This window comes from Vicia villosa, linkage group LG6 (genome assembly GCF_029867415.1).
Source record: "Vicia villosa cultivar HV-30 ecotype Madison, WI linkage group LG6, Vvil1.0, whole genome shotgun sequence".
Lineage (NCBI taxonomy): Eukaryota > Viridiplantae > Streptophyta > Magnoliopsida > Fabales > Fabaceae > Vicia > Vicia villosa.
This window is the reverse complement of record NC_081185.1, coordinates 29,344,239-29,367,005: the sequence shown is the minus strand read 5'-3', so window position 1 is coordinate 29,367,005 and position 22,767 is coordinate 29,344,239. Positions and strand designations below refer to the sequence as shown.

Sequence of the window (22,767 nt, the reverse complement as noted above, 5' to 3'; positions counted from 1 at the left end):
GGTCTCTTTGGTTGCTTAGGAATGGTGTGTGTTTTCGGAAGGAAACTTAGAGCATTAACAAATACCATTTGGAACATCAAGTTCTTAGTTTGGAAGTGGTCGTTTTATGGGAAAATTACTCATCCCAATTACTCTTTTTACGAGTTTAGTAAGGATCTGCTTTTTTCTCTCGTAATGATAATTGGTGTGTAATATTTCTTTTTGCCGGGTTTTCCCGTGTTCCTTTGTAATCGGGTTAGAGAACCCTTAGTTCTTCGTTATATATTATTTCTTGATTACAAAAAAATAAATAATAATAATAATATAAGAATCTATTTTAGATTTAAATATGTTTTTCGTTCTTACAAAATTATTAAATTTGCTTTTTAGTCTTTATAAAAATAATCATGTTTTAGATCCTACAAAATTATTTATACATATAGTTTTAGTCGTGTAGAAGGACTAAAACCTCATACAAAAATAATTTTATAAGAACTAAATTTTTTTATCGGGACTAAAGTCAAATTTGAAATATTTATAGGGATAAATAACATATTTAATTTTATATTTGATATGAACTTTGTTTAAAGGTATATTTTATAACTTTAAATAAATTTTATTAAAATATTACTTTTTTGTATTTTTTTTAAAATAATAAAATTTAATTTAAAAACCGTTTTAAAAAGTGTTATATTATATTATATCTATTATCATTGATAGTAGTCAAACCATACTACAAACCTTCAGCTAAGGTGGTTCAAGACATTATAAGCATTTAGAGAAAATTGTTATGGCATGGTTCTGCTGATAGGAAAGGTATATCTTGGGCTAGTTGGGAAAGTATTTGTAAGCTTAAAGAAGAAGAAGGAGTTGGTCTTGGTATAAAAGATGTGGTTGTCTTTAATAGAGCTTTTTTGAGCAAATTATTGTGGAGATTACTAAAAGAAGATGAAACTATTTGGATGGGAATCATTCAACATAGTGGCAACCCTGAGCAAAATTTTTAGTTTAGAGAAGGTCAAAATAAAAGAGTCAAAGAATAATTATGGTGGAAGGATTTAAAGAAGGCACGAGGCAAGGATGCATCAGAAGATCAGAAGGAATGTTAAAATACATAGTTCATAGACTATGTAATGGTGAGAACATTCCTTTCTGGTTAATTATATGGGAAGGCTATCACGCATTGGCCTTTCTATTTCCTATCTTATTCCAGGTGAGTAAGCAAAAAGCATATAGTGTTTGAGAAATGAGGGATTGGTAAGTAGACTCATGGTAATGGAAGTTGAATAAGCCAGGGACACAAATTAAGATTGATATTACTAAACTGCTTATAATATTAGTTGATTTAGCTCTTAGGAGATTTGTAAATGATGAGCTGATTTGGCCATATAATCATGACCTTTCCTTCTCTGTTAGTTCATGTAATGTGAAATTGAGACATGAAATGATAGATTCAGGAAATTATGACTCTAAAGTAGGTATGATAACTAATATGGAATGCTAGTGTCCCCTCAAAGGTTAAGGTGTTCTGTTGGAGACTATTTCAAGATAGACTCCCAACTAGGCAACAACTTCATAAAAGATGAATCGTCCACAACATACATGACAGAGTGTGTGTTATGTATTTTACAAGATGAAGACATCTTCCACTTCCTTTTTTAGTGTCTAGTATTGATGAAAGTTTGGAAGAAAATTGGGACCTAGGACTAAAAGAAAACAACTTTGTATCATCGTCAAAAAGCCCTCTCTAAAAGGCAAAAAAATTGACGCTACTGAGTGTTAGCATCGTGGTCGCGAAGGACCTCGAGGCTAGAAGCTAATTGTAGCGTCCAATCGAAGCTACAATTGTGTCAGCTTAAAGAAACGCTAAAGGGAATCTAATGAATGGGTGGAGACGCTAAGAATTATATTTTATGTTAGTGTCGGTCTATGGCGACGCTAACTTGTTTCAAGTGTTTATGCAGCATCGGTCTAATGCAACGCTTGTTACATGTGTTTATGCAGTTTCGGTCACAGACACACTAGCTTGTTACACTTGTTTATGTAGTCTCAATAAGTCGCATGCTAGCTTGCTACACATGTTTATGTCGTCTCGATCTTATGCGACGTTATAGTGTTATATGTATATAGCGTCGGTTTTCAACGAAGCAAATGATCTTAAGCGTGTAAGATTAGTGGGCGGTCTTGATTGACGCTAATTTTATATAAAGAAAAATTCTCTTTTGGCACGTACCTCAACCTGTTTAGAAATCTACTTTTAAGTAAAATGACAACTTTACACATTAAGAACTGTAATTAATTTGTAATATTGAAATATCAATTTTTAAGAAGTGAGCCATTTACACATTAATAGCATATTGGATGAGAAAAAAAAAAGTGAGACACTTACATCCTATTGTCTACAATTTGGTTAAAAGTGGAGAATAAGGATACATGAAGAAATAGAAGTCACTTGTTTTCTACTAAATCTCATTTTTCTTTATATTAAGAAATAGAAGTCACTTGTTTTCTCTACATACTTTAAGAAACAAACTTAAAAATATAAAAAGAGTCTGAAACTACAAATTTTAAGAAATCATTTGCCACAAAAGCAGCAGGCCAAATGTATTATTCCTCTTCCTTTGGTATGGCACAATAATTCAGGAGCAAAGCATCAACAAGGAACACTTTTTGAAGTCTACCAAGCATTTGCAAGGGAGGACTGCACAGAAGAGGAAAAAAGTAATATGGAAGACAGTTTGTGTAAGAACAAGGTTTGGTTATGCATCTGGCCTTAGGTTTTGATGATATCATTACATGATATCTTAGAGAATAATTTAGTACTCTAGCAATTTTTGTCTAGTGTGTAGCTTTTGCTAATAGGTTATGACTATGAAGAAAAGGCGTGTGATGTCATCAGGTTTTGAACTCAACACACTCTAACCCTAGAAGAAACTAGACGTGTTTACAAATTCAGTGAAGTTCCAGAACGCTTCTATGCACTACAACAAATATCATTTTTCATGACGAAGCTTTCACAACGTATAAAACAAAACTGCACGTACATGTGAACAGAGCGAATTGTTTTATTTAAAAAAATATTAATAAAACGGTTATCTCGGTTATTTATAAACCGACATAAATATATACTTGAGGTTCGATTCTCAATTCCTAATATTTAATGTTATATGTGGAACCAAAAAGGTCCCATTATGTTTTCTCGATTTTAAGTCGGATATATTACCTTGATTTTTTTGAAAACCGGGACAAATACTCCCTAATTTTTTATTCATTTGGAGACCAAAAAGGTGCATTCTTTTATATATTTTACGTCGACTAATCTACCTCGATTTTTTAAGTTTAACCGAGATAAAATTTCTTTTAATTTTGACTCTAGTGTCCATCTAATTTAATTTTCGAGTCCTAACGAAAGAACACTTCTTCTAGATCTTAGCCAACGAAAGAACACTACTTCTCCAAGGAGCTCCGCGGTATGTTCTTGTTGTTCTTGTTCTTCTCCAATATTATTGTTCATGTTGTTCTCCGTTATTGTTGTTCTCTGCGCATTGTTTTGTTCTTGTTGTTGAGAAGCTATATTTTTGTACTCTTTTTTATTTTATTTTCAAAAGCTTTATTTGATTATGGATCCTAGTTGGATGAAAATCAATAGATTAAGTAGCGAGTATGAGAAATGATTGTTACAATTTTTTGATTTCGCAGAAAAAACCTTTCTAACGACAATGAGATTTTTTGGTGTCCTTTTATGAATTGTTATAACACGAGAAAACATCCGAGGGATGTTATATTTAATCATCGTGGTTGTGATGGAATTATTCAAAATTACACGAAATGGGTATGACATGATGAAGGGACAAAAAATATACCTTTGTCACAAACAGTTGAAGATGATGAATGTATGACTGATAATCTTGAAGACATCATTCGTAATATTTTAGTCGATGCTTTCAAGAAAGATAATATGGTAGATACATGGAAGATTCATTGTACCTGGGATGTAAAGGTTTTACAAGATTGTCAGATGTGTTAAGACTATTTAATCTTAAGACAAGAGGTGAGTGGACGGATAAAAGTTTCACTGAATTGTTGAAAGAAATGCTTACTATAGGTAACATGTTGTCAAACCGTACTTATGAGGCCAAGAAGATATTGTGTCACATGGGTTTGGACTATGGTGCTGATGATGACGATGGTGCAACTAGCAAGAGTGTTCCTGTCAAGGTGATGTGGTACCTACCGATAATTCTAGGGTTCAAGAGATTGTTTGCTAATATTAGTGACGCAAAGAATACTAGATGACATGTAGATGAAAGAGTGTGTGTTGGAAAAATTCGACATGTAGCTGATTCATTGCAATCGAAGAAAATTGATTTCTTGTTTTCAGATTTTGCTAATGAACTGAAGAACCTTAGGCTTTGACTTGTCATAGATGGAATGAACCATTTTGATAATTTGAATACTACCTATACATCATGGCCCGTTCTTCTCTTAATTTACAACCTATCACCATGAAATTGTATGAAACGCTAGTATATAATGCTATCAATGATGGTTTTAGGTCCAAAACAATCGGGGAAAATTTTATTTATTAGTAAAGAAAATCATGCGAGTTGTGAAGATCTTCGAAGAGGTGAAGGTGACCTATAGTTATAAAGAATAAAATTTTTATAGTGATGCTTCAACGAAATTAGGGGCTATGAGTGAGGAAGCCATGATATTTGGAAAAAATATTTCGGATGCTTTAGCGAAATTAGGGGCCATGCATGAGAAAGACGCATGATATTTGGAAAAAATGTCCAGAGTATATTAGATAGGGGACAACTTCTCTACCCATCTCAAAAAGTTGGGTAGTGTACCTTCAGCCAATCAGAAAATCCCATTTAATTTTAACATATTTAATTAATTATAAAATAATACAATTATTTCATGTTTCCAAGACATTTTACATTGGAGGTAACTTTACCAAACTTTTTGAGTTGGGTAGATAAGAATTCACCTATTAGATATTTAGTGAATTTTGATCTATAGAAACATTTGTTTCGAGGTTAATTTTGTAGTTTTTTTTTTCATAAAAAAAAAAATATATGTAATTGTAAATTACTAGATACCCACATTGAATGCTGCAAACACATGGCTGCAACACAGCAAGTCCGCAGAATGAGTTGGCAATTTGTTCCTCATGCAAACCTCCTTACTCACCATGTCACACGTACGTGTCATTACACAATAACATCACTGTTTCTATAAAAAAAAAAATATAACACCCCCAACCTCATTATCATTGTTTCAATTCTTCACAAAAAATTCTCTTGTCAAACCAGCTTTATAATTTAATCCAAACTCGAGCGAGCAACACATCAACAATGACGGAACATACAACGCCACACCAAGTCCTAGTGCACACAACAACACGCAGTACTTACGACACCGCTGTTACCCCTCAACAGGGTAGATCTTACGACACCGCTTTTACCCCTCAACAGCGATATGAGGGTAGATCTTACGACACCGCTCTTACCCCTCAACAGCGATATGAGGGTAGAGTTACTCATTATTCTGATAAAACTCCATCAACCTCTCAAGTGCTTGCTGTCATTGCTGGCCTTCCTGTAGGCGGCATACTGCTTGCACTCTCTGGACTCTCCTTTCTTGGAACACTCACTGGACTGGCGCTCGCAACCCCGCTTTTCATCCTCTTCAGTCCTATACTTGTTCCGGCCACCATTATCATTGGCCTGGCTGTTGCCGGTTTTTTGACGTCCGGGGCTTTTGGGCTGACGGCTCTTTCGTCCTTTTCATGGGTCGTAAACTACATCCGACAGACTCAAGGGACTGTGCCCGAGCAACTCGAGTCCGCCAAGTATCGGTTGGCGGACATGGCAAGTTACGTGGGGCAGAAGACCAAGGAGGCAGGGCAGAAGACTAAGGAAGTTGGACAAGAGATACAGTCAAAGGCTCAGGAATCTAAGCAAGATATACAGGCAAAGGCTCAGGAATCCAAGCGAACATCAGCAACAGCAGCAACAACTACTACAGGGACAACAGCAGCAGCATGAGAAAATGAAAGAGTTTGGTTCTGTGTTAGCTTTTGGGGTTTGTTTGGGAAAATAATAAATTATGTCATGTGATAGCATTTGTGCTTTGTAGGTAAAGTTTGTTGTTTGTTAATTAGTGTTTTGTTTGTTAATTAGTGTTTTGTATGTAAAGGTTTGTGTGTTTGTTATATTGTTGGGTTAAGTTTATGTCGTTGCTTTGCATTGTTGAATATAATGTGTTATATGTTGGTATAATAAATAATCTCTCTTTTAGTCCAACTTCTCTATTTCATACACCAAAGTGGAACATTGATGACATTAAAAAATCATATTTTTTGTAATATCCCTATATATAAAATTAGGGTATAATTAAAAACTATTTATTTGATGACATTAAAATAAAATTGGGGTTGTACCAAACCATAACCATTTAAATATTTGGATTTATAACCATAATTATTTTAGTTAAAACTGGTTTATAACCAAATTCGGTTATATTATATAAATATTATTTTGAGAATCAAAACTGATTTTATATCGAATTTGATTATATTATATAACTGACTTTTAAAAGAAAAATCAGTTTTAAAAATTATATTATATAACCGACTTTTAAAAGAAAAATCAGTTTTAAAAAATACTTTTTTAGAAAAAAATTTTCGAATTAAAATATTTGAATTTGGATAATAATCAGACTATATCCGAATCTAAAATAATTTAACCGATTAATAATTATTTAATTATATCCAAATTATATGAATAATAATTAAATCAGTTAATAACATTCAATTATATCCGAATATTTAAAAGTGAATTAATTAAATTTAGTTATGAATTTGGTCATTCGAATATTTTGCACACCCGTTTCATAAATTATATCAATAATATGGCATAATGTGCCATTTATTCCAGCTGATAAAAAAATCGGGAATTTTTGGATGAAGAATAAAGCTAGAGGAAAAACAGCTCAATGAAAAAAAGACCAAGTTTTCAATTTATCCGTAATTTTTCGAAGGCAGGGCAACCTTTCACCATTTAAACAATTAAAAATAAATTTGTTTGACTATTAGAAGAGCATCCATTTAATAGTCGGATTTTATGGAATTTACAATATACAGCTAAGTTGCATCCTCAAAAGCAAAAGAGCAAAAGGCCTTGATTGATTTGTTGATGTACCAGCGTGCGTCTGTGCTGGTTCAATGTTGGGGCTGAAGTCCCGGCTCAGCGCCTGTGTCAGCATCCTCATCTTTCAGCTTTGGTTCGTTGTTAGGTATCCAAAACGTGAGTACAGTTGAGGCAGCTGCAAACATGGCTCGACGAGGAGCCCATTTCAAGCACCAAGGCACGCCAATATGGCTACTCCAACATGCTACCTACAGAGAAGAAGAAAACCATAATGTTTATAAGCGCTCTATCATACTTGGATTGGATGTATAAACACATTTGAAGTATTTTTTTCTTTTATTTGTTTTTATACTACGTGGCCGAAATTGGTTGTTTAGTCCATCCCCATTTGCAAACAAAATATTCTATGACTAGTTTACATTTTCTTATCAGTTGAAGTCACCTTTGAAAAGAAACTTTGTTTATAAGAGACTAAAAGAAATTTATAGACAATATTTAACCATTTTGGTAAGTGTGCATGTTTGAGTGTTATAGTACTTATCCCTATACATGTGATTTGAATAAATCCCTCTCTACCCGAGTCATTACTTGCGTGAACATCAACGTTTCTATAGAAATCTACATGTCACCTCCTTTTTTATACTTGGCACCCCATATTTTCCCATATTTTCTTAATTCAATTTTATCCTTGTTGAAAAATCTTGAGATACAAAGAATTTCCGGTATACACTGTTAAATTTATGATACAGCATACCTGAAATTTCTGGTACATCATACCGGAAATTTTAGTTAATTTGAAATTTCCGATACATATCAGAAATTTCAAATTTATGGTATCACTGTTTTTTTTTGTTTTTTTGCAAAAAATACCGGAAATTTCGGGTACATCATACTGGAAATTTTAATTAATTTGAAATTTCGATATACCGGAAATTTCAAATCTATGATATCACAGTTTTATTTTATTTACAAAAAAATACCGGAAATTTCAAAAAATCCGGTAATTTTTTTAAAATTTTCGGTATTTTTTTGGAATTTCCGATAAAAACTCACGGAAATTTTTAAAAAACCGATATTTTTTTCAAAATTTCCGATACACCCTCCAAATTTCCGATAGAAACATGTATTTTTTGAAAATTAATGACTTTAGGCAAAGAATAATGGTAAAAACGTAGCTCTGGATGGTGGCATGTAGATTCCTCACGTTTTTACCCGTACACTATGGGTGTTTAAGCGCCCATACCCGCAATTCTAATAAAATTAAATCAATCAATTATTAAACATCATATTATTTTAAGTTTTAACTACATTAAAAAAATCAAAGATTTTATTTTAAATTATGAACTAAACGAATACTTACATAAAAACGTGTAATAGTTTAATAGTGATGTATTTTTTTTAAGTGATAACATACATTTTTATATAATAATAATATAAATTAAAATATATAATTATATATCGTGTGCGTACGGGACTAATGTGGGTACGAAAATACTCATACCCGCTTATTTTAGCAGATAATTACCGGTGCTCATGTCTATACTCATTTTATGGATTTTTACCCAACTTATTATAAGTATTTTTTGTGGGTATCCACCAAATATAGATTCAATTGTCACCCCTAACCTCAACTTTAATGAACTAAATATGATGGCTTGGAAATGAAACTTTAAGTAACTTCTTTAAATTAAGTAAATTTTTAAGGACTGCATATTCAGTTTTAGTATAAAACAAATTAATACCTCGCTGTTCCTATCAATACTCCAAGCATGCATTGTCCCGCCTCCTGAACCTTGAACATTAGAAAATTTAGTTTAGTTTAACTTTTAATCATCTATATATTAATAAACAATGATAAGAGGAGTAAAATGAAGAGGAATACCACATGAATATATAGTAGTTATTCTAGGGTGTTCTGAAGCAAGATATTTATTACTCTAGGGTTACAAACAACTTTTGAATTCATAAAATTTTAATGTCAAGAATGATGATTGCTCAACAAGACTTTTTTAACAAACTTAACAAAACATTGAATATATAGTAGAAGTGACAGAAAATATGATAGGATGTGGGACATAGATCCTGCTGTCGGTTGTGGATTTTATTCAGGATAGGCCCTAGGTTTGGGTCGTTTATGACTGCGGTTTTATTTTATAAGAGAAATTTAGGGTGAGGTGTTGTTGCCCCAGGAGAAGGATATTGCTGGGTATAATTGCAGCAACCTCAGAAGTTTTATTTTACAAGAGAAATTTAGGGTGAGGTGTTGGTGCCCCAGTCCAAAGCAGGAAAGACCTTAGAGCTCAAAGAACACTCACAAATGAATTTGAATTAACCTCCCTCCAAAGACACTAGTGGGGCTTGAACCCACAACCTTCAGAACCAAAACCTGCCTTTTACCATTTCTCTGCTGCGAATTCTCACTTGACTTATAACGCTCAAGTGTGGCATCTTCTTTTCATCTCTGTCTTACTCCATTGTTTTCCTATTGTTCTTTACCATTCCATGTCAATTTATTTTATAAACCTATTTTAAGGTTTGTACCTTAATGTCCATTCCATCATCATGGCGCCATATCCAAGCAATACAAAGTTTATAGTTATATTCGTTCTTGTTCAATAAGAAGTATGTGTCATTGAAGAATTAATGAAGACTATTCTTTATAAAGTTAACATCCTTTTTGTCTTTAAATCTTAATGAAAGAATCAACTAGAGGACAATCCGTTAAATTCTATGCAATCATCACTGAATCATATCAGGTATTGACAGGCACACCATTGCTGGACTTATTGGGCCAATGTACCAAAGAAAGAAGAAGGGCAGAAATGGAAAAGGCAGGATGGAATATTTAAGTGGAGAAATTTGTAATGGAGGAGCCTAATAAAACAACAGACAGGTTGAAGCCAATCAGTGATGGAAGGGTGTGCTGAAAGCATGGGAAGTTGAGGGAGGGAATGGAACTAAAAGAGGTGTCACCATGTCAGATTCGTACAAAAAAATTGGCAGGCCTAGGGAAAAAGTACCATTCTTCTTTGAGTTTATATCTATTTTTCTGATTTATTCGCTATACATATTGTATCTGCAACCATAGTTATAGCAATGCTAAATACATCTCCATTTAGTTCTAACGGAATTACCAGGAAGTATCAGACACCGAAGAGGACAAAGGAATAGTCATGCTAAATAAGAGGACCAAGGAATAGTAATGCTAAATAATGAAAATGATAGAAATAATAACGACATTAATCTTGATGATGGAAGAATACGAGGGTAATCAGTTTTGAACTATGTTGTTTATAAGTTGTGCGTTTTTTAACTTATTAGCTCATGAGTTTAGACTCTTTATGACATGAACTATAATTTGATCTTATGAGATACAAGTTGTAGGAAAATATTTTATTTCTTTTTTTTTTCGATTATTCTCTTTTATTTTTCTTTATTCTTCATTAAAGAGAAAATTAATTATAATTATTGTATTTCTACTATATAAACCAGCCTAGAGCTTAGGAATAAAATTAGAACAGCATTTTATCATTCTTTTCAATATGGTATCAAGATTACTAGGTTAGGTTACTATAAAACTTTCCACAACTAGTGGGAGATTGTTGGTGTAAGCCCTAGAGACCAATACTAGTGGGAGATCATTGGTGTAAACCCTAGAGGCCAAGCCCGCTTTCTGTTCGACCTGCTTTCCTACCCGACCCGCTTCACATACCTGTTTAGCCCCCTATGGCAAATCAGAATAACAGGTGGTTTTCCCCAGCACAGGCCTACACCAGATCCAACCATGACGAACAACTACCACCTGAGTCGGGCGGTGGCTACCGTGGTCGTGCATTTCAGGCTAGTAATTCTGATCAAAGGCAGCAAATCTCTTCGACTCAACTTCCACTCACTACGGAACAACTAGACAAACTGTACAAACTTCTCGAGTCTCTAACTCTTTCTTGCTCTATAGCAACAAAAGGTAATTCTGCATTTCTAAGTGTCAGTCTCAGTCATACTTGGGTAGTAGATTCAAGTGCCTCTGATCACATGACATGTAAATCTACTTTGTTCTCTTCATATAGTCCATGTGCATGTAATCAAAAAATAAAAATTGCAGATGGCTCTTTTTCAGCCATTGCATGTAAAGGGTCAGTTGTGTCGTCTCCAGTGTTAACTCTTATAAATATTCTTCATGTTCCAAACTTAACATGTAATTTAATGTCTGTCAGTAAATTAACCCAAGATATGAATTGCCAAACTAATTTTTTTCCGATCTCACTGTATCTTTCAGGATTTGAACTCGGGAAAGATGATTGACAATGCTAAGGAGAGTGGAGGACTCTACTACCTTGACGTTGGATCTGCATCACAACTACCTTTAAAAACAATAAGTTCCTGCTCCTAGGGGTGGCAAAACGGGCTGGGGCCCGCCGGGCCGCCCGCGCACCCGCCAAAAAATGGCGGGTTGGGTTGAGATTTTAGACTCGCCGCTCGCCAAAACCCGCCGCCCGCCATACCCGCCTCGCCAAAGTCCGCTCCTCCTCCAAAACTCACTCTTTTTTAGTTAATTCTAGTAATTGCAATTCTTGATGGTTTATTTTATACATTTATTTATAAATATATGTAATTTTTTTTGAGTAAATTTGTTAAAAAATTACTTTTATAAAAAATTATTTTAAAAAATAAGTGAAAAGTTTAATTAAAAGGTAAAAAAAAACCTATTAATCTATTAAAAAAATATAAATAAAAATAGGCGGGTAAGCCCGCCAACCCGCCATCTTGGCGGGGCGGGCATGACTTTTATGGCCATTTTACTTGGCGGGCATGCCTGCCCCGCTCGTTTTTTGGCGGACATAAGGCGGGGCGGGCGGCCCGTTTTGCCACCCCTACCTGCTCCGAGTCTTTTTCTGTTTTGAATAATAAAGATGACAACATTATGGTATGGCATTTAAGATTAGGTTATCTTAGTTTTCGTTATTTAAAACACTTGTTTCCTAAGTTATTTCATAATAAAAAAATTTCTTCGTTTAAATGTGAAGCATGTGAGTTTGCAAAGCATCATCGTTCCCAATTTTCAATACAGCTTTACAAACCATCAAAATCTTTTTCTATTATTCATAGTGATGTTTGGGGTCCTAATCGTACAAGTACACTCTCTCTCAAAAAATGGTTTATCACATTTATAGATGACCATACAAGAGTATGTTGGGTGTAATGGTTAAAGGGGAAATCGGATATTTGTCAGGCTGTAAAGAATATTTTTACAATGGTGCATAACTAGTTTCAAAAAAATATCCAAATCTTTAGAAGTGATAATGGCAAAGAATATATTAACACTATCCTAGATGATTTTTTTATAAAAAATGGGATTGTACATCAAAGTTCATGTCCTAATACTTCTCAACAAAATGGAGTTGCCGAAAGAAAAAATAGACATTTATTGGAGGTCGCTAGAGCTCTACTTTTCTCGAATAAAGTACCAAACTATTTGTGGGGGTGGAGTTGTTTTAACAGCTGCATATTTTATTAATAGAATGCCCTCCAAAATTCTCAATTTTCAAACTCCAATTAATAACTTCAAAGAATGTTTTCCTAGCACTCGTGTATTAACTGATCTGACATTAAAAAAATTTGGTTGCACAGCTTTTGTTCATGAACATAAAAATGTTGGAAAACTTGAACCACGTGCTATAAAATGTGTTTGTTGGATACTCTCGTCCTAAAAAGAATATAAATGTTTTGATCCAAAAAACAAGAAAATGTTTGTCACTATGGACGTTACATTCTTTGAAAATAAACTTTTTTTTTATGACACTCATCTTCAAGGGGGGATATAAAGGAAGACTTGTTTCACATCGAGGACATGAGTTTTTTAAATAATTTATCTTTGCCAGTATCAGAAAGTTCTGAGACTTATACTTCTGCACCAATAGAAAATGGTCATGATTCTTTACATGATCCTACTCCTGTTATGAGTAAGGAATTTTGTGAATCCGAGCCTACATTTTCTCATGTAGAAAACAATGAGAATCCTGAAAACGATGATAATGATGATCTAATTGACCACAAAAATAATTAGTCACTACAAGAAAACATATTTGAATTAGGAAACGGGACTAGGAAAGGGAAGGTTTTAGTGAAAAACACCACAAAGGAAGAGATGAGTCCACATCTCAACACTGTCAGGAATCTGAACCGGGGAATGATCAACCTCCTAAGAATAGGAAAGGTAATTTCATCTCTGTTTCTGAAAGTCGTATTTTGTATCCTGATATAGATGATTTTGTTGCCAGTAGAAAACCTGTTAGATCTTATACTAAACATCCCATGTCCAATTTATATCATATACAAATTTTTCTTCATCTTTGTATGCCTTCACCTCAAAATTCTCTAGTGTAGAAATTCTATAAAATGTATAGGTTGCTCTAGAAATTCCAAAGTGGAGGGAAGTTGTACTTGAGGAGATGAAAGCTCTTGAAAAGAACAAAACTTGGAGTGTTAAGACACTACCAGATAGCAAGAAGACAGTTGGATGCAACTGGGTATTTACTGTGAAGTATAACTCAGATGGGTGAAAGGTACAAGACTCGTTTGGTGGCTAAAGGTTTTACTCAGACCTATGGTATAGACTACCCATAGACAATTTCTCCTGTAGGAAAACTGAACACTATCAGAATTCTTTTATCTCTTGCTGCTAACCTGGATTGGACCCTACATCAGTTAGATGTTAAGAATGTCTTTCTTAAAGGCGATATAGAAGAAGTATACATGGACATTTCTCCTAGCTTTGAAAACAAATTTGGATTAAATGTATACAAACTAAATAAGTCTTTGTATGGATTGAAGCAGTCCTCTAGAGCTTGGTTTGAAAAATTCACCCAGTCCATGAAGAAACAAGGGTACATTCAAGGACAGGCTGACCACACCTTGTTCACAAAGTTCTCCCACGATGAAAAATTTGTTGCCCTGATTGTTTATGTTGATGATATTGTCCATACTGGAGACGATACAATTGAAATGGCAAGAGTAAAAGAGAAATTAGCAGTAGACTTTGGCTTAGGATCCATGAGATATTTTCTTGGTATGGAGGTTGCTCGGTCAAAGAATGGTATTGTGGTTTCATAGCAGAAATGCATTCTAGACTTATTGAAAGAAACAGGAATGAGTGGATGTTGTCCTGCAGATACCCCTATGGATCTTAATGCTAAACTTTAGGGAGAAGGTAATGTTCCTGTTGATACTGGAAGATATCAGGGATTGGTTAGGAAACTATTTATTTGTCACACATCCATCCGACCTGATATTCCCTTCTCAGTTAGTGTAGTAAGTCAATTTATGCATTCTCCTTACGAGGAACATCTTGAGGCAGTCTACAAGATATTGAGATATTTGAAGGGAAATCCTGGAAAAGACTTGCATTTTAAGAAAATGAGTGAAAGAAATGTATATCTTCACCGATGCTAATTGGGCAGGTTCAATCACAGATGGAAGATCAACCTCTGGATATTGTACCTATGTTTGGGGTAATCTTGTGACATGGAGGAGCAAGAAACAAGGAGTTGTAGCAAGAAGTAGTGCAGAAACTGAGTTTAGACTTTAGAGCTATGTCTCAAGGTATTTGTGAAGGATTATGAATCCTTAGAGTCCTAGAAGAACTTAAAATGAAAATTAAGCTTCCATTGAAATTATACGCTGACAGTAAAGTTGACATTAGCATAGCACATAACTCAGTTCAACATGATAGAACCAAACATATTGAGATTGATTGGCACTTCATAAAGGAGAAGTTAGATGTTGAATCATATGTCTCCCTTTTGTGACTTCAAGTCAGCAAACTGCGGATATCCTGACCAAAAGTTTGGCAAGACCTACCATTGAGCATTTGATAGACAAGTTGGGCATAATAGATATCTATGCACCAAGTTGAGGTGGGATGTTGGAAAATATTTTATTTCCCTTTTATTCTCCATTAAGAAGAGAGTTAATTATAATTATTGTATTTCTACTATATAAACCAGCCTAGAGCTGAGGAATAAAATTAAAATAGCATTTTAACATTCTTTTCAATAGAAGTATATGTTTAAGTTGTTAAGTTAACACTTTATTTTAAATTATGGAATTAAGCATTTTGGTTAGGGTATACAACTAAGAAGCTCTGACACCCTAATTTAAAGGTGTGTTCCCATACCGGACACCGACACGCGTATCAGACACTTTTTTGAAGTGCCCCATGGAAAATAAAAATAAAAATGTAACGGACACGGATACAACACACTATTTCAAATAACGGACACAACAACCTCTCAAATTCTCAAAATTTTAAAAAATAAAAATATTTTTTACCTTTCAGATTTCATTTCTCCACTATAAAAACAACTCGTATTCCTTGTTTTTCCATCTTTTCTATTTGTTTTCATCTTTGCCGCACGCCGGTATTCCTCCGTCGCCACCATAGGTGTTCCACTCTTTCTCTTCCGATACTCATTCTTTTTCTTTCTTAATTGAAAGTACTCAATTTACGTCTTTTTTTTTTTTGTTAATTGAGTACTAAAGTCTAAATATACATAAATTTTGGTTCTCATTTTAGACTATTTATAAATTATGCTCATAAATTGTATTATTTTATTATGGGTTTAATGGTGATGCACTGACAGTGTAAAAAAGTTTTACACTGTCATCCAATGAGAATATATCAATCCGCCATGTCATCTCAGTAATTTAAAAATAACAGTATGACTTGGTAGGATACATGGTCGTGATTGGTTGACAGTGTAAAACTTTTTTACACTGTCAGTGCATCACCCCTTTTCTCTTTTATTATTATATAAAATATATATAGTCGTGTCCTATATTTTTTACATTAGCAGTGTACTCGTGTCTGTGTTCGTGTCCATGTCAGTATCGTATCTGTGTCCGAGTCCGGGCTTTTTAGGTATACAACCTTATATAAACTTTATGACGTCTCCTAAGTTAATGAGGGGTTTTTTTGTTAGATGCAACAAAATGATGTTAATAAAGCTAACTTGTAAAATCTATACATAAATATATACCTGCCACTACATACTTCCCGTCTGGGGTAAATGTCGCCTCTGTTGAGGTGCCATGAGACGGTTCCAAACTAAAACCACAGCGCTGCACAAGAAGTTCTACCATAAACCTAAACATATTGTTGAATAAATTGCATAAATAAATTGTTGGCTTAAATATGTTTTTTATCCCCCTATAAAAATATCATTTTTTTTCTTTTAGACCCCACTAAAGAGTTACATAAGGACTAAAATTAACATTATATACATATTACATAGACCAGTTTCAACATAAACAAATTTAGCAAAGACAAAAATATATGTGTAGGGATCAAAAACATATTTAAAGCTTAATTTTAACATAGAAGCTTTGATTATGAAAGAAAGAAATTAACCTTATCTCCTCCATATGCATCAAGAACATATATATTGTTATTAGTAGTAGACAGAAGCATTGATTTTCCATCATTGCTGAATTTAATATCACAAACCTCAGCTTTATCACCACCAACAAGAAAGGTGTCGAAGGGACCCTAAACCATCACGAGTAATGTCAAAGTTGTGAAATTATGAAAAGAAAAACAAAAATTACAGATAAGAACCTTGTCATATGAACGTGAATCGAACAACTTTATAGCTCCCCCTTCCATTGCTACGGCAAAGACCAGGCCTTGTTGGTCGTAGGCAACAGTAGGTCTACCACGTACATGTAAGATTCCCTGAAAACTATAACAGTGAGCATAAATCATAATTTTGTCTCTCCCTCTCTCTCTATTTTTTCCTTGATGCAGTGTACGTGTTTATATCTTTGGAAGCTCAACTGAAACTGAATTCAGTAATATCACTCGAGTTCTGAATAGCAGCATACTGTTAAGAGATATATAGATAATATGCTATAGGTTTCTGTTTGAAACTAACTTGCTTAGTTGTCAAGTAGTAAGTTACTCTTGCCTAACAGTTGTTATTCTTTCCTATATATAGTTACCTATTGTATCACTATCATTAAAGGAATACAATAAAAAGAATTATTTCATCTTTCTTCTTTCCTTTATTCTAACATGGTATCTTGAGCTCTTTTCTCGATCTAGCGGTTCCATGGCGTCTCCGTTCAGTACTGAGGGCGTGTTTCCCTCATCTCACGTCAAACTCTCACATCTCATCTCCATTAAACTGGATGAGAAGAATTTCAAACAATGGAAACAACAGATTAATGGTGTAACTCACGGCCACAAACTTCAGCGTTTTGTTACGGCGCCTCTCGTTTCTCCACTTTCTTCCCGGTGCCGATCCTGTTACCGGTGGTGCGAATCCAGCTTTTCTTGACTGGGAGCAACAGGATGCGCTCATTTGCACCTGGCTTCTCTGTATTATCTCCGATCCTCTTCTTCCGAAACTCGTTGATTGCACGTATTCATGGCAAGTGTGGTCTGAAGTTCACGGGTACTTCAACACCTTGCTCACCACCAAGGCGAGACAGCTCTGATCTGAGTTACGAAATCTGACGAAAGGATCGCACACGATTGCTGAGTTTGTTGTTCTTGTTCGCGATATTAGTGAAGCGTTTGTTTCGGTCGGAAATCCAGTTCCTCTTCGTAACCTAATTGAGGTCGTTCTTGATGCTCTCCTAAGGAATACGATCCTATTATCGCTGCGATAAATAGTAAAGAGAATTTGTGTTCGCTGGATGAATTGAATGGAGCCTTCTTGCACGTGAATCGCGACTTGAGAAAAATCATAAAGTTGTACTCACAAAACCTGTGCCCGTGAATCTCACACATGCTCCGTCGTCATCAACACCGCTCTTGACTGAGATCTTAGGTGTTGAACCCTAATTTTCCTATTGGAACAAGTCATGTGACTGCAAACGCTGAAAATCATGACTATGGTTCACGTGGTGGTCGATATAGTCGTGGTGGTGGTCGTTCTGGTCGTGGTGGTGGCCGTTTTGGAAAGGTCTCACGTCAGATTTGCCATAAATCTGAACATGATACATCTGTATGCTATCACAGATACTCTTACTCTGGTGCACCTTCTTTTACCTCACCACGAGCTCCCTTCAATCCTAACTTGATGGCTCCACGTCCCTCGTATCCTCCCTCATTTGGATACCCTGCTCCTCTAAGGCCAACGCCACCTAGGCATCCTCAACCACAGGCTTCTATCACAGATTCAGATCATGGTTTCAACAACCAGTGGTGGTCCCATGTCACGCCTGATGCTTTAAATTTGTGTGATTCTTCCTCACTGTCTGGAGCTGAACAAGTGTTTATGGGAAACGGCCAAGGTTTGTCCATTAACTTTGTAGGTTCCATGAATTTTCCCTTATCCAATCATCTTAATTCATCTCTAATTTTACACAATCTTCTTCTTGTCCCTCACATCACTAAGAACCTCACAAGTGTCGAGTAAATGCGCACAAGATAAATGTGTTTTCTTTGAGTTTCATCCTCAAGTTTGTCTTGTCAAATCGTAGGATTCTTCTAAAGTCCTCCTTCGTGGCACTGTTGGAGCTGATGGTCTTTATAGATTTGCCAACCCTACTTCAGCTCTGTCCAAGTTTCATAGTCATAGTCCTTGTAATAATCTTAGTTCCACTTGTAATTCAGCTGCTACTTGCAACTGTATCTCTCTTTGTAATACTGTTTCAAATATTACTAAAAATGCTCCTGATTCTAGTTGTCAGTTTCATCCTACTCTCTTTGTAATACTGTTTCAAATATTACTAAAAATGCTCCTGATTCTGGTTGTCAGTTTCATCCTACTACTCATGTTTCTACCGTTAATATTCCTAATTCATATCAAACTGTGCCTTGACCAAATTCCATATCTAATAACAAATAACAAATATGCTTTAAGGCACACAAGACTTGGACATCCTCATCACCGTGCCCTTACAGAAGTTCTCAAACTATGCAATATTCCCATCCCTCATAAACCTCCTACTGATTTATGTTCAGCTTGTTAATTGGGCAAGTCTCACAGACTCCCATCCTTTCTGTCCACCACACTGTCTACCATCATCCCTTTGAACTAGTTATGTATGATCTGTGGGGCCCTGCACCAATCCAATCCTCAGGTGGTTATACTTATTCTCTCACCTGTGTTGATGCTTTTTCCAGATATATAGATAATATGCTATAGGTTTCTGTTTGTAACTAACTTGCTTAGCTGTCAAGTAGTTGTTTACTCTTGCCTAACAGTTGTTATTCTTTCCTATATATAGTTACCTATTGTATCACTATCATTCAAGGAATACAATAACAGAATTCTTTCTTCTTTCCTTTATTCTAACACATACTACAAGTAGTAGCTTGTTTATCATCTAGTATATAGTATACTTAGTTATTACTATAATATATTGTACCATCTAGTCTCTACACTATTAGAACTAAGAATGATATTCTTTTAACTGGTCTTAGAAAGATACATAACTACATTAAACCGCCACTCAAATATAATGTTGAAGAAAAAAATAGACCAACCTGGCAGGCATTTACACGTAGATCCCATAACCTTACATTGTGGTCTACAGAACCAGACATGAAACTATCGTTGATAGGAGACATGCAGAGAGAAACAACTCTGCAAAACAAATCATAAAACAGAAATCAGCAATGCAATCACATATAGCAAGGAACCAACAAGCACAAAAGTCAATCATTATTGTTCTAATCTCACTCGAGAAAACTATCTATCTTGGATCTGAATTGATTTCAAGAAAGGATGCGGTAAAGGAAAACTTACTATGTAATATATGGGATTAAATCCCGTTATCTCCTATTTCCATTGGTTAATTTTTCTTATTTCCTTTTATTTGTTTGTGCAGTTTTGTATTTTCATATATATGGTTATCATGATAGATTTTATTTCCCTTAACCCTTGGATAGCAATTAGTAGATTGTATGTATAGTAATCTATAAAGTGCAATTTGTGTCCGTTGTACTATTGAATCATTTCAAGAATAGCTATCAAATTTTCCATCTTTTCGATTCAGTGTCAAACTATGCTGTCAATAGAAGGGTCACCGTGCACGATCACGAGTTTTTGGTACAGGTGTGGCGTGCGTCCAGCAGGCATAGCACTTGCGGCCTCTAAATGCAGCTGAATAGTGTAGCTATTGTGCCCACAAGTGGGGCATGGGGTTTGAATGGTGCTGTTTCTGTTCAACTTTTTTAATGGTTTTTGGTCATTCTTGGAAGCTAGGACATCCATTCTTTAACGGCTATCTCAAATCATATGTACAGTTATCTACAATCTGTAATTTGTGCTTGCTCTTCTATCTCAAGAGATTATTTTCAATACCACCGACAAGGTAAAACTTTTTACATATGCATCCAACAAATCCCACCATAGTGTCACTTTCTTGGGTTAGTTCCTAAAATATCTTTGCAAATATCTACCTGGTTTGATTTGATTGGATATGCGAGTAAAAAAGTTTTACGTTGTCGGTGTATACAAATTAAATTTTTATATCAATCGAGGAATAATATTCAGATTTTCCATCTTTTCAAGTCTTACTTCAATAAAAGAGAAGGACAAAACAAATTTAATTTAATTCCCCAAAAGGTGAAAATAAGACTAAAAATCAAGTAAAAATCAGAGACTGAAAATCCACAGGTATACTGATATTCGCCCTACTGTCAGAGACTAAAATGGCCCAAAATAAAAAGGAAATCATACAAAGATAATAAAAAAAAAAACAAATGAATAAATAAAGAAGATAATAGAAACTAAGCAAGAGCACTGGTGCAAGGAAAAAACATTCATTCAGAAGAAGAAAGTGTTGAAACCTCTGTTTATGCCCTTTGAAGTATCGTAGACAGCGGTTATCATACATTGATAAATACCGCAACGATTCTGGCACAGGAGGAAAAAAGAAGTGAATAAGCGCAGACATATTGTAGTCATTAATAACAGTAATAAAAGTGTCAATTAGAGAAGCTCACCTCCAGTAGACTCCAAATTGTACCTTGAAGAGCATATGACAGAACTTGGATGATGAGTAAAGCATATTTGATCAGTACCGTGTTTCTTATGATAAGTGGTCTTCAACAACCTAGAATTCACCGATATAACATAAAATGCTTAGTTATAGAAATTACACCTATAGGAAACTGTAAATCATATAAAGTTGCAGCAAGCTAGAAAGCATCCCCAAACATAGGTGCAGTAACTAACTTAGCATCAGCAATGTCATAGAGTTAGGGTTTAAGGTTTAGGGTTTAGGTGCAGTAACTAACTTAGCATTAGCAATGTCATAGAGGCGCACTGAATCATCCTCACTAGCTGTGACAAGTAAATCATCCTTACGATGGAAATCAATTGAATATATCTTCCCAACCTGCAAATACCAACATACATAATTAAAACAATATGAAGGAGAAAATTTTGCAATGAATTACCACGCGATTTACAAAAACATAGACATAGGGTTTCGTCCAAGGGTTTCAATGTGAGGGTGTAATGTAAACAAATTTACTAAACAAATTTCAAAATCGCTTATCAACAAACAGCAAAATGGTTGAATAATTATGAAACTCAAAACGTAAAGGAAGGGAAGAGCTACGAAGTCAGAGAAAACTGCTCCAATAGACATGGTGCGGACGATGTCGTCATCAAGCTCCGAAAGTGAAGTCGTCGTCATCGAAGAACTGAGCTGAGGAAAGACGCACGCACAAGCAGTTACTCAACTTCTCACACTCCTTTTACACATCGCATCCTACTTCCTATTGATTTGTTGGGAATCACTCGGGAAGTGCTGACCTTCGGGATATATTTTACAATTATTAGATTTTATTATAGGGAAATCAACTTTGTTTATTGAATAATTTAAATTTTAAGTTTTGCTTATAATTTGTGAAACACCTATTTTTAAATCTGATTTATTAATAACTTATTTAATAATATATTTTATTTGAATATATATATATATATATATATATATATATATATATATATATATAATTTTTTTTTTCGAAATCTTGGAATATATATATATATATATATATATATATATATATATATATATATATATATATATATATATATATATATATATATATATATAACTTTTTTTTTTGGAAATCTTGGAATATATATATATATATAATTTTTTTTTGGAAATCTTGGAATATATATATATTATGCTTGAATCGTGATGTTGAACTTCTGATGCGGTGTTGGACTTCTGATGCGGTGTTGCAACTTGAAAGTCTCTAGTGTAGTGGATTACAAGGGTGGACCTGCAAGGTTGACACTCTAGAGCCTAAATCAGTTAATAAGTCTAAAAAAATAGTAGAGTTAACTGACTTGGACGTTAGAATGTTAACCATATTGTATATTTTTCTCTTTGCAATGGTCAATCTAGGGAATGGCCTTATGGGAACATTAAATGATTTTGATGGTGGGGGTTCCTTATTTGATGGCTAGCTAATATGTAATTCGATAATTTTTCTCATACTTTGTTTTGTTATAGTTGTGAAACTTATGACTTGTTATAAATGGGGCGTCATACTCTTTCTATGAATAAGAAATGATGGGGCGTCACACTTTTTCTCATATTGTTGCTCTATATTTTTTCAATGATTGTATCTTTCTTTTCTTCATTGACAAAATTTTTA

The 22,767-nt window shown here is 34.4% G+C and overlaps 2 protein-coding genes across 2 annotated transcripts; one reads left to right on the top strand and one right to left on the bottom strand.

Moving 5' to 3' along the window:
* Nucleotides 1–5,243: 5,243 nt before the first annotated feature.
* LOC131611389 (oleosin Ara h 10.0101-like) lies at nucleotides 5,244–6,290 on the top strand (the record flags this gene model as incomplete). Its single annotated transcript, XM_058883421.1, has 1 exon — nucleotides 5,244–6,290. A coding segment is annotated over one exon (789 nt), but the record flags the coding sequence as incomplete, so codon positions are not given.
* Nucleotides 6,291–6,982: 692 nt separating this feature from the next.
* On the bottom strand, nucleotides 6,983–21,917 carry LOC131609059 (protein ANTHESIS POMOTING FACTOR 1-like). The gene is made up of 10 exons (XM_058880690.1): nucleotides 21,714–21,917; nucleotides 21,388–21,488; nucleotides 21,094–21,203; nucleotides 20,938–21,004; nucleotides 19,630–19,729; nucleotides 16,750–16,866; nucleotides 16,543–16,680; nucleotides 16,172–16,253; nucleotides 8,879–8,928; nucleotides 6,983–7,384 (listed from the first exon to the last, which is right to left on the bottom strand). Exons 1-10 carry the CDS (start codon nucleotides 21,789–21,791, stop codon nucleotides 7,208–7,210), a joined length of 1,020 nt encoding a protein of 339 aa, XP_058736673.1. The 5' UTR covers nucleotides 21,792–21,917; the 3' UTR covers nucleotides 6,983–7,207.
* Between the last annotated feature and the right edge of the window lie 850 nt (nucleotides 21,918–22,767).

What these genes read in the sequence shown, in the direction of transcription:
- LOC131609059 (XM_058880690.1), bottom strand. Translation starts at nt 21,791, where the DNA reads ATGACGACGACTTCACTTTCGGAGCTTGATGACGACATCGTCCGCACC. An exon ending in TTCAAAGGGCATAAACAGAG is followed by an intron (nt 19,730 to 20,937) that starts GTTTCAACACTT and finishes TTTGTTTTGCAG; the next exon opens with AGTTGTTTCTCTCTGCATGT. An exon ending in GTATTGATAGGAACAGCGAG is followed by an intron (nt 7,385 to 8,878) that starts GTATTAATTTGT and finishes TCTTCTCTGTAG; the next exon opens with GTAGCATGTTGGAGTAGCCA.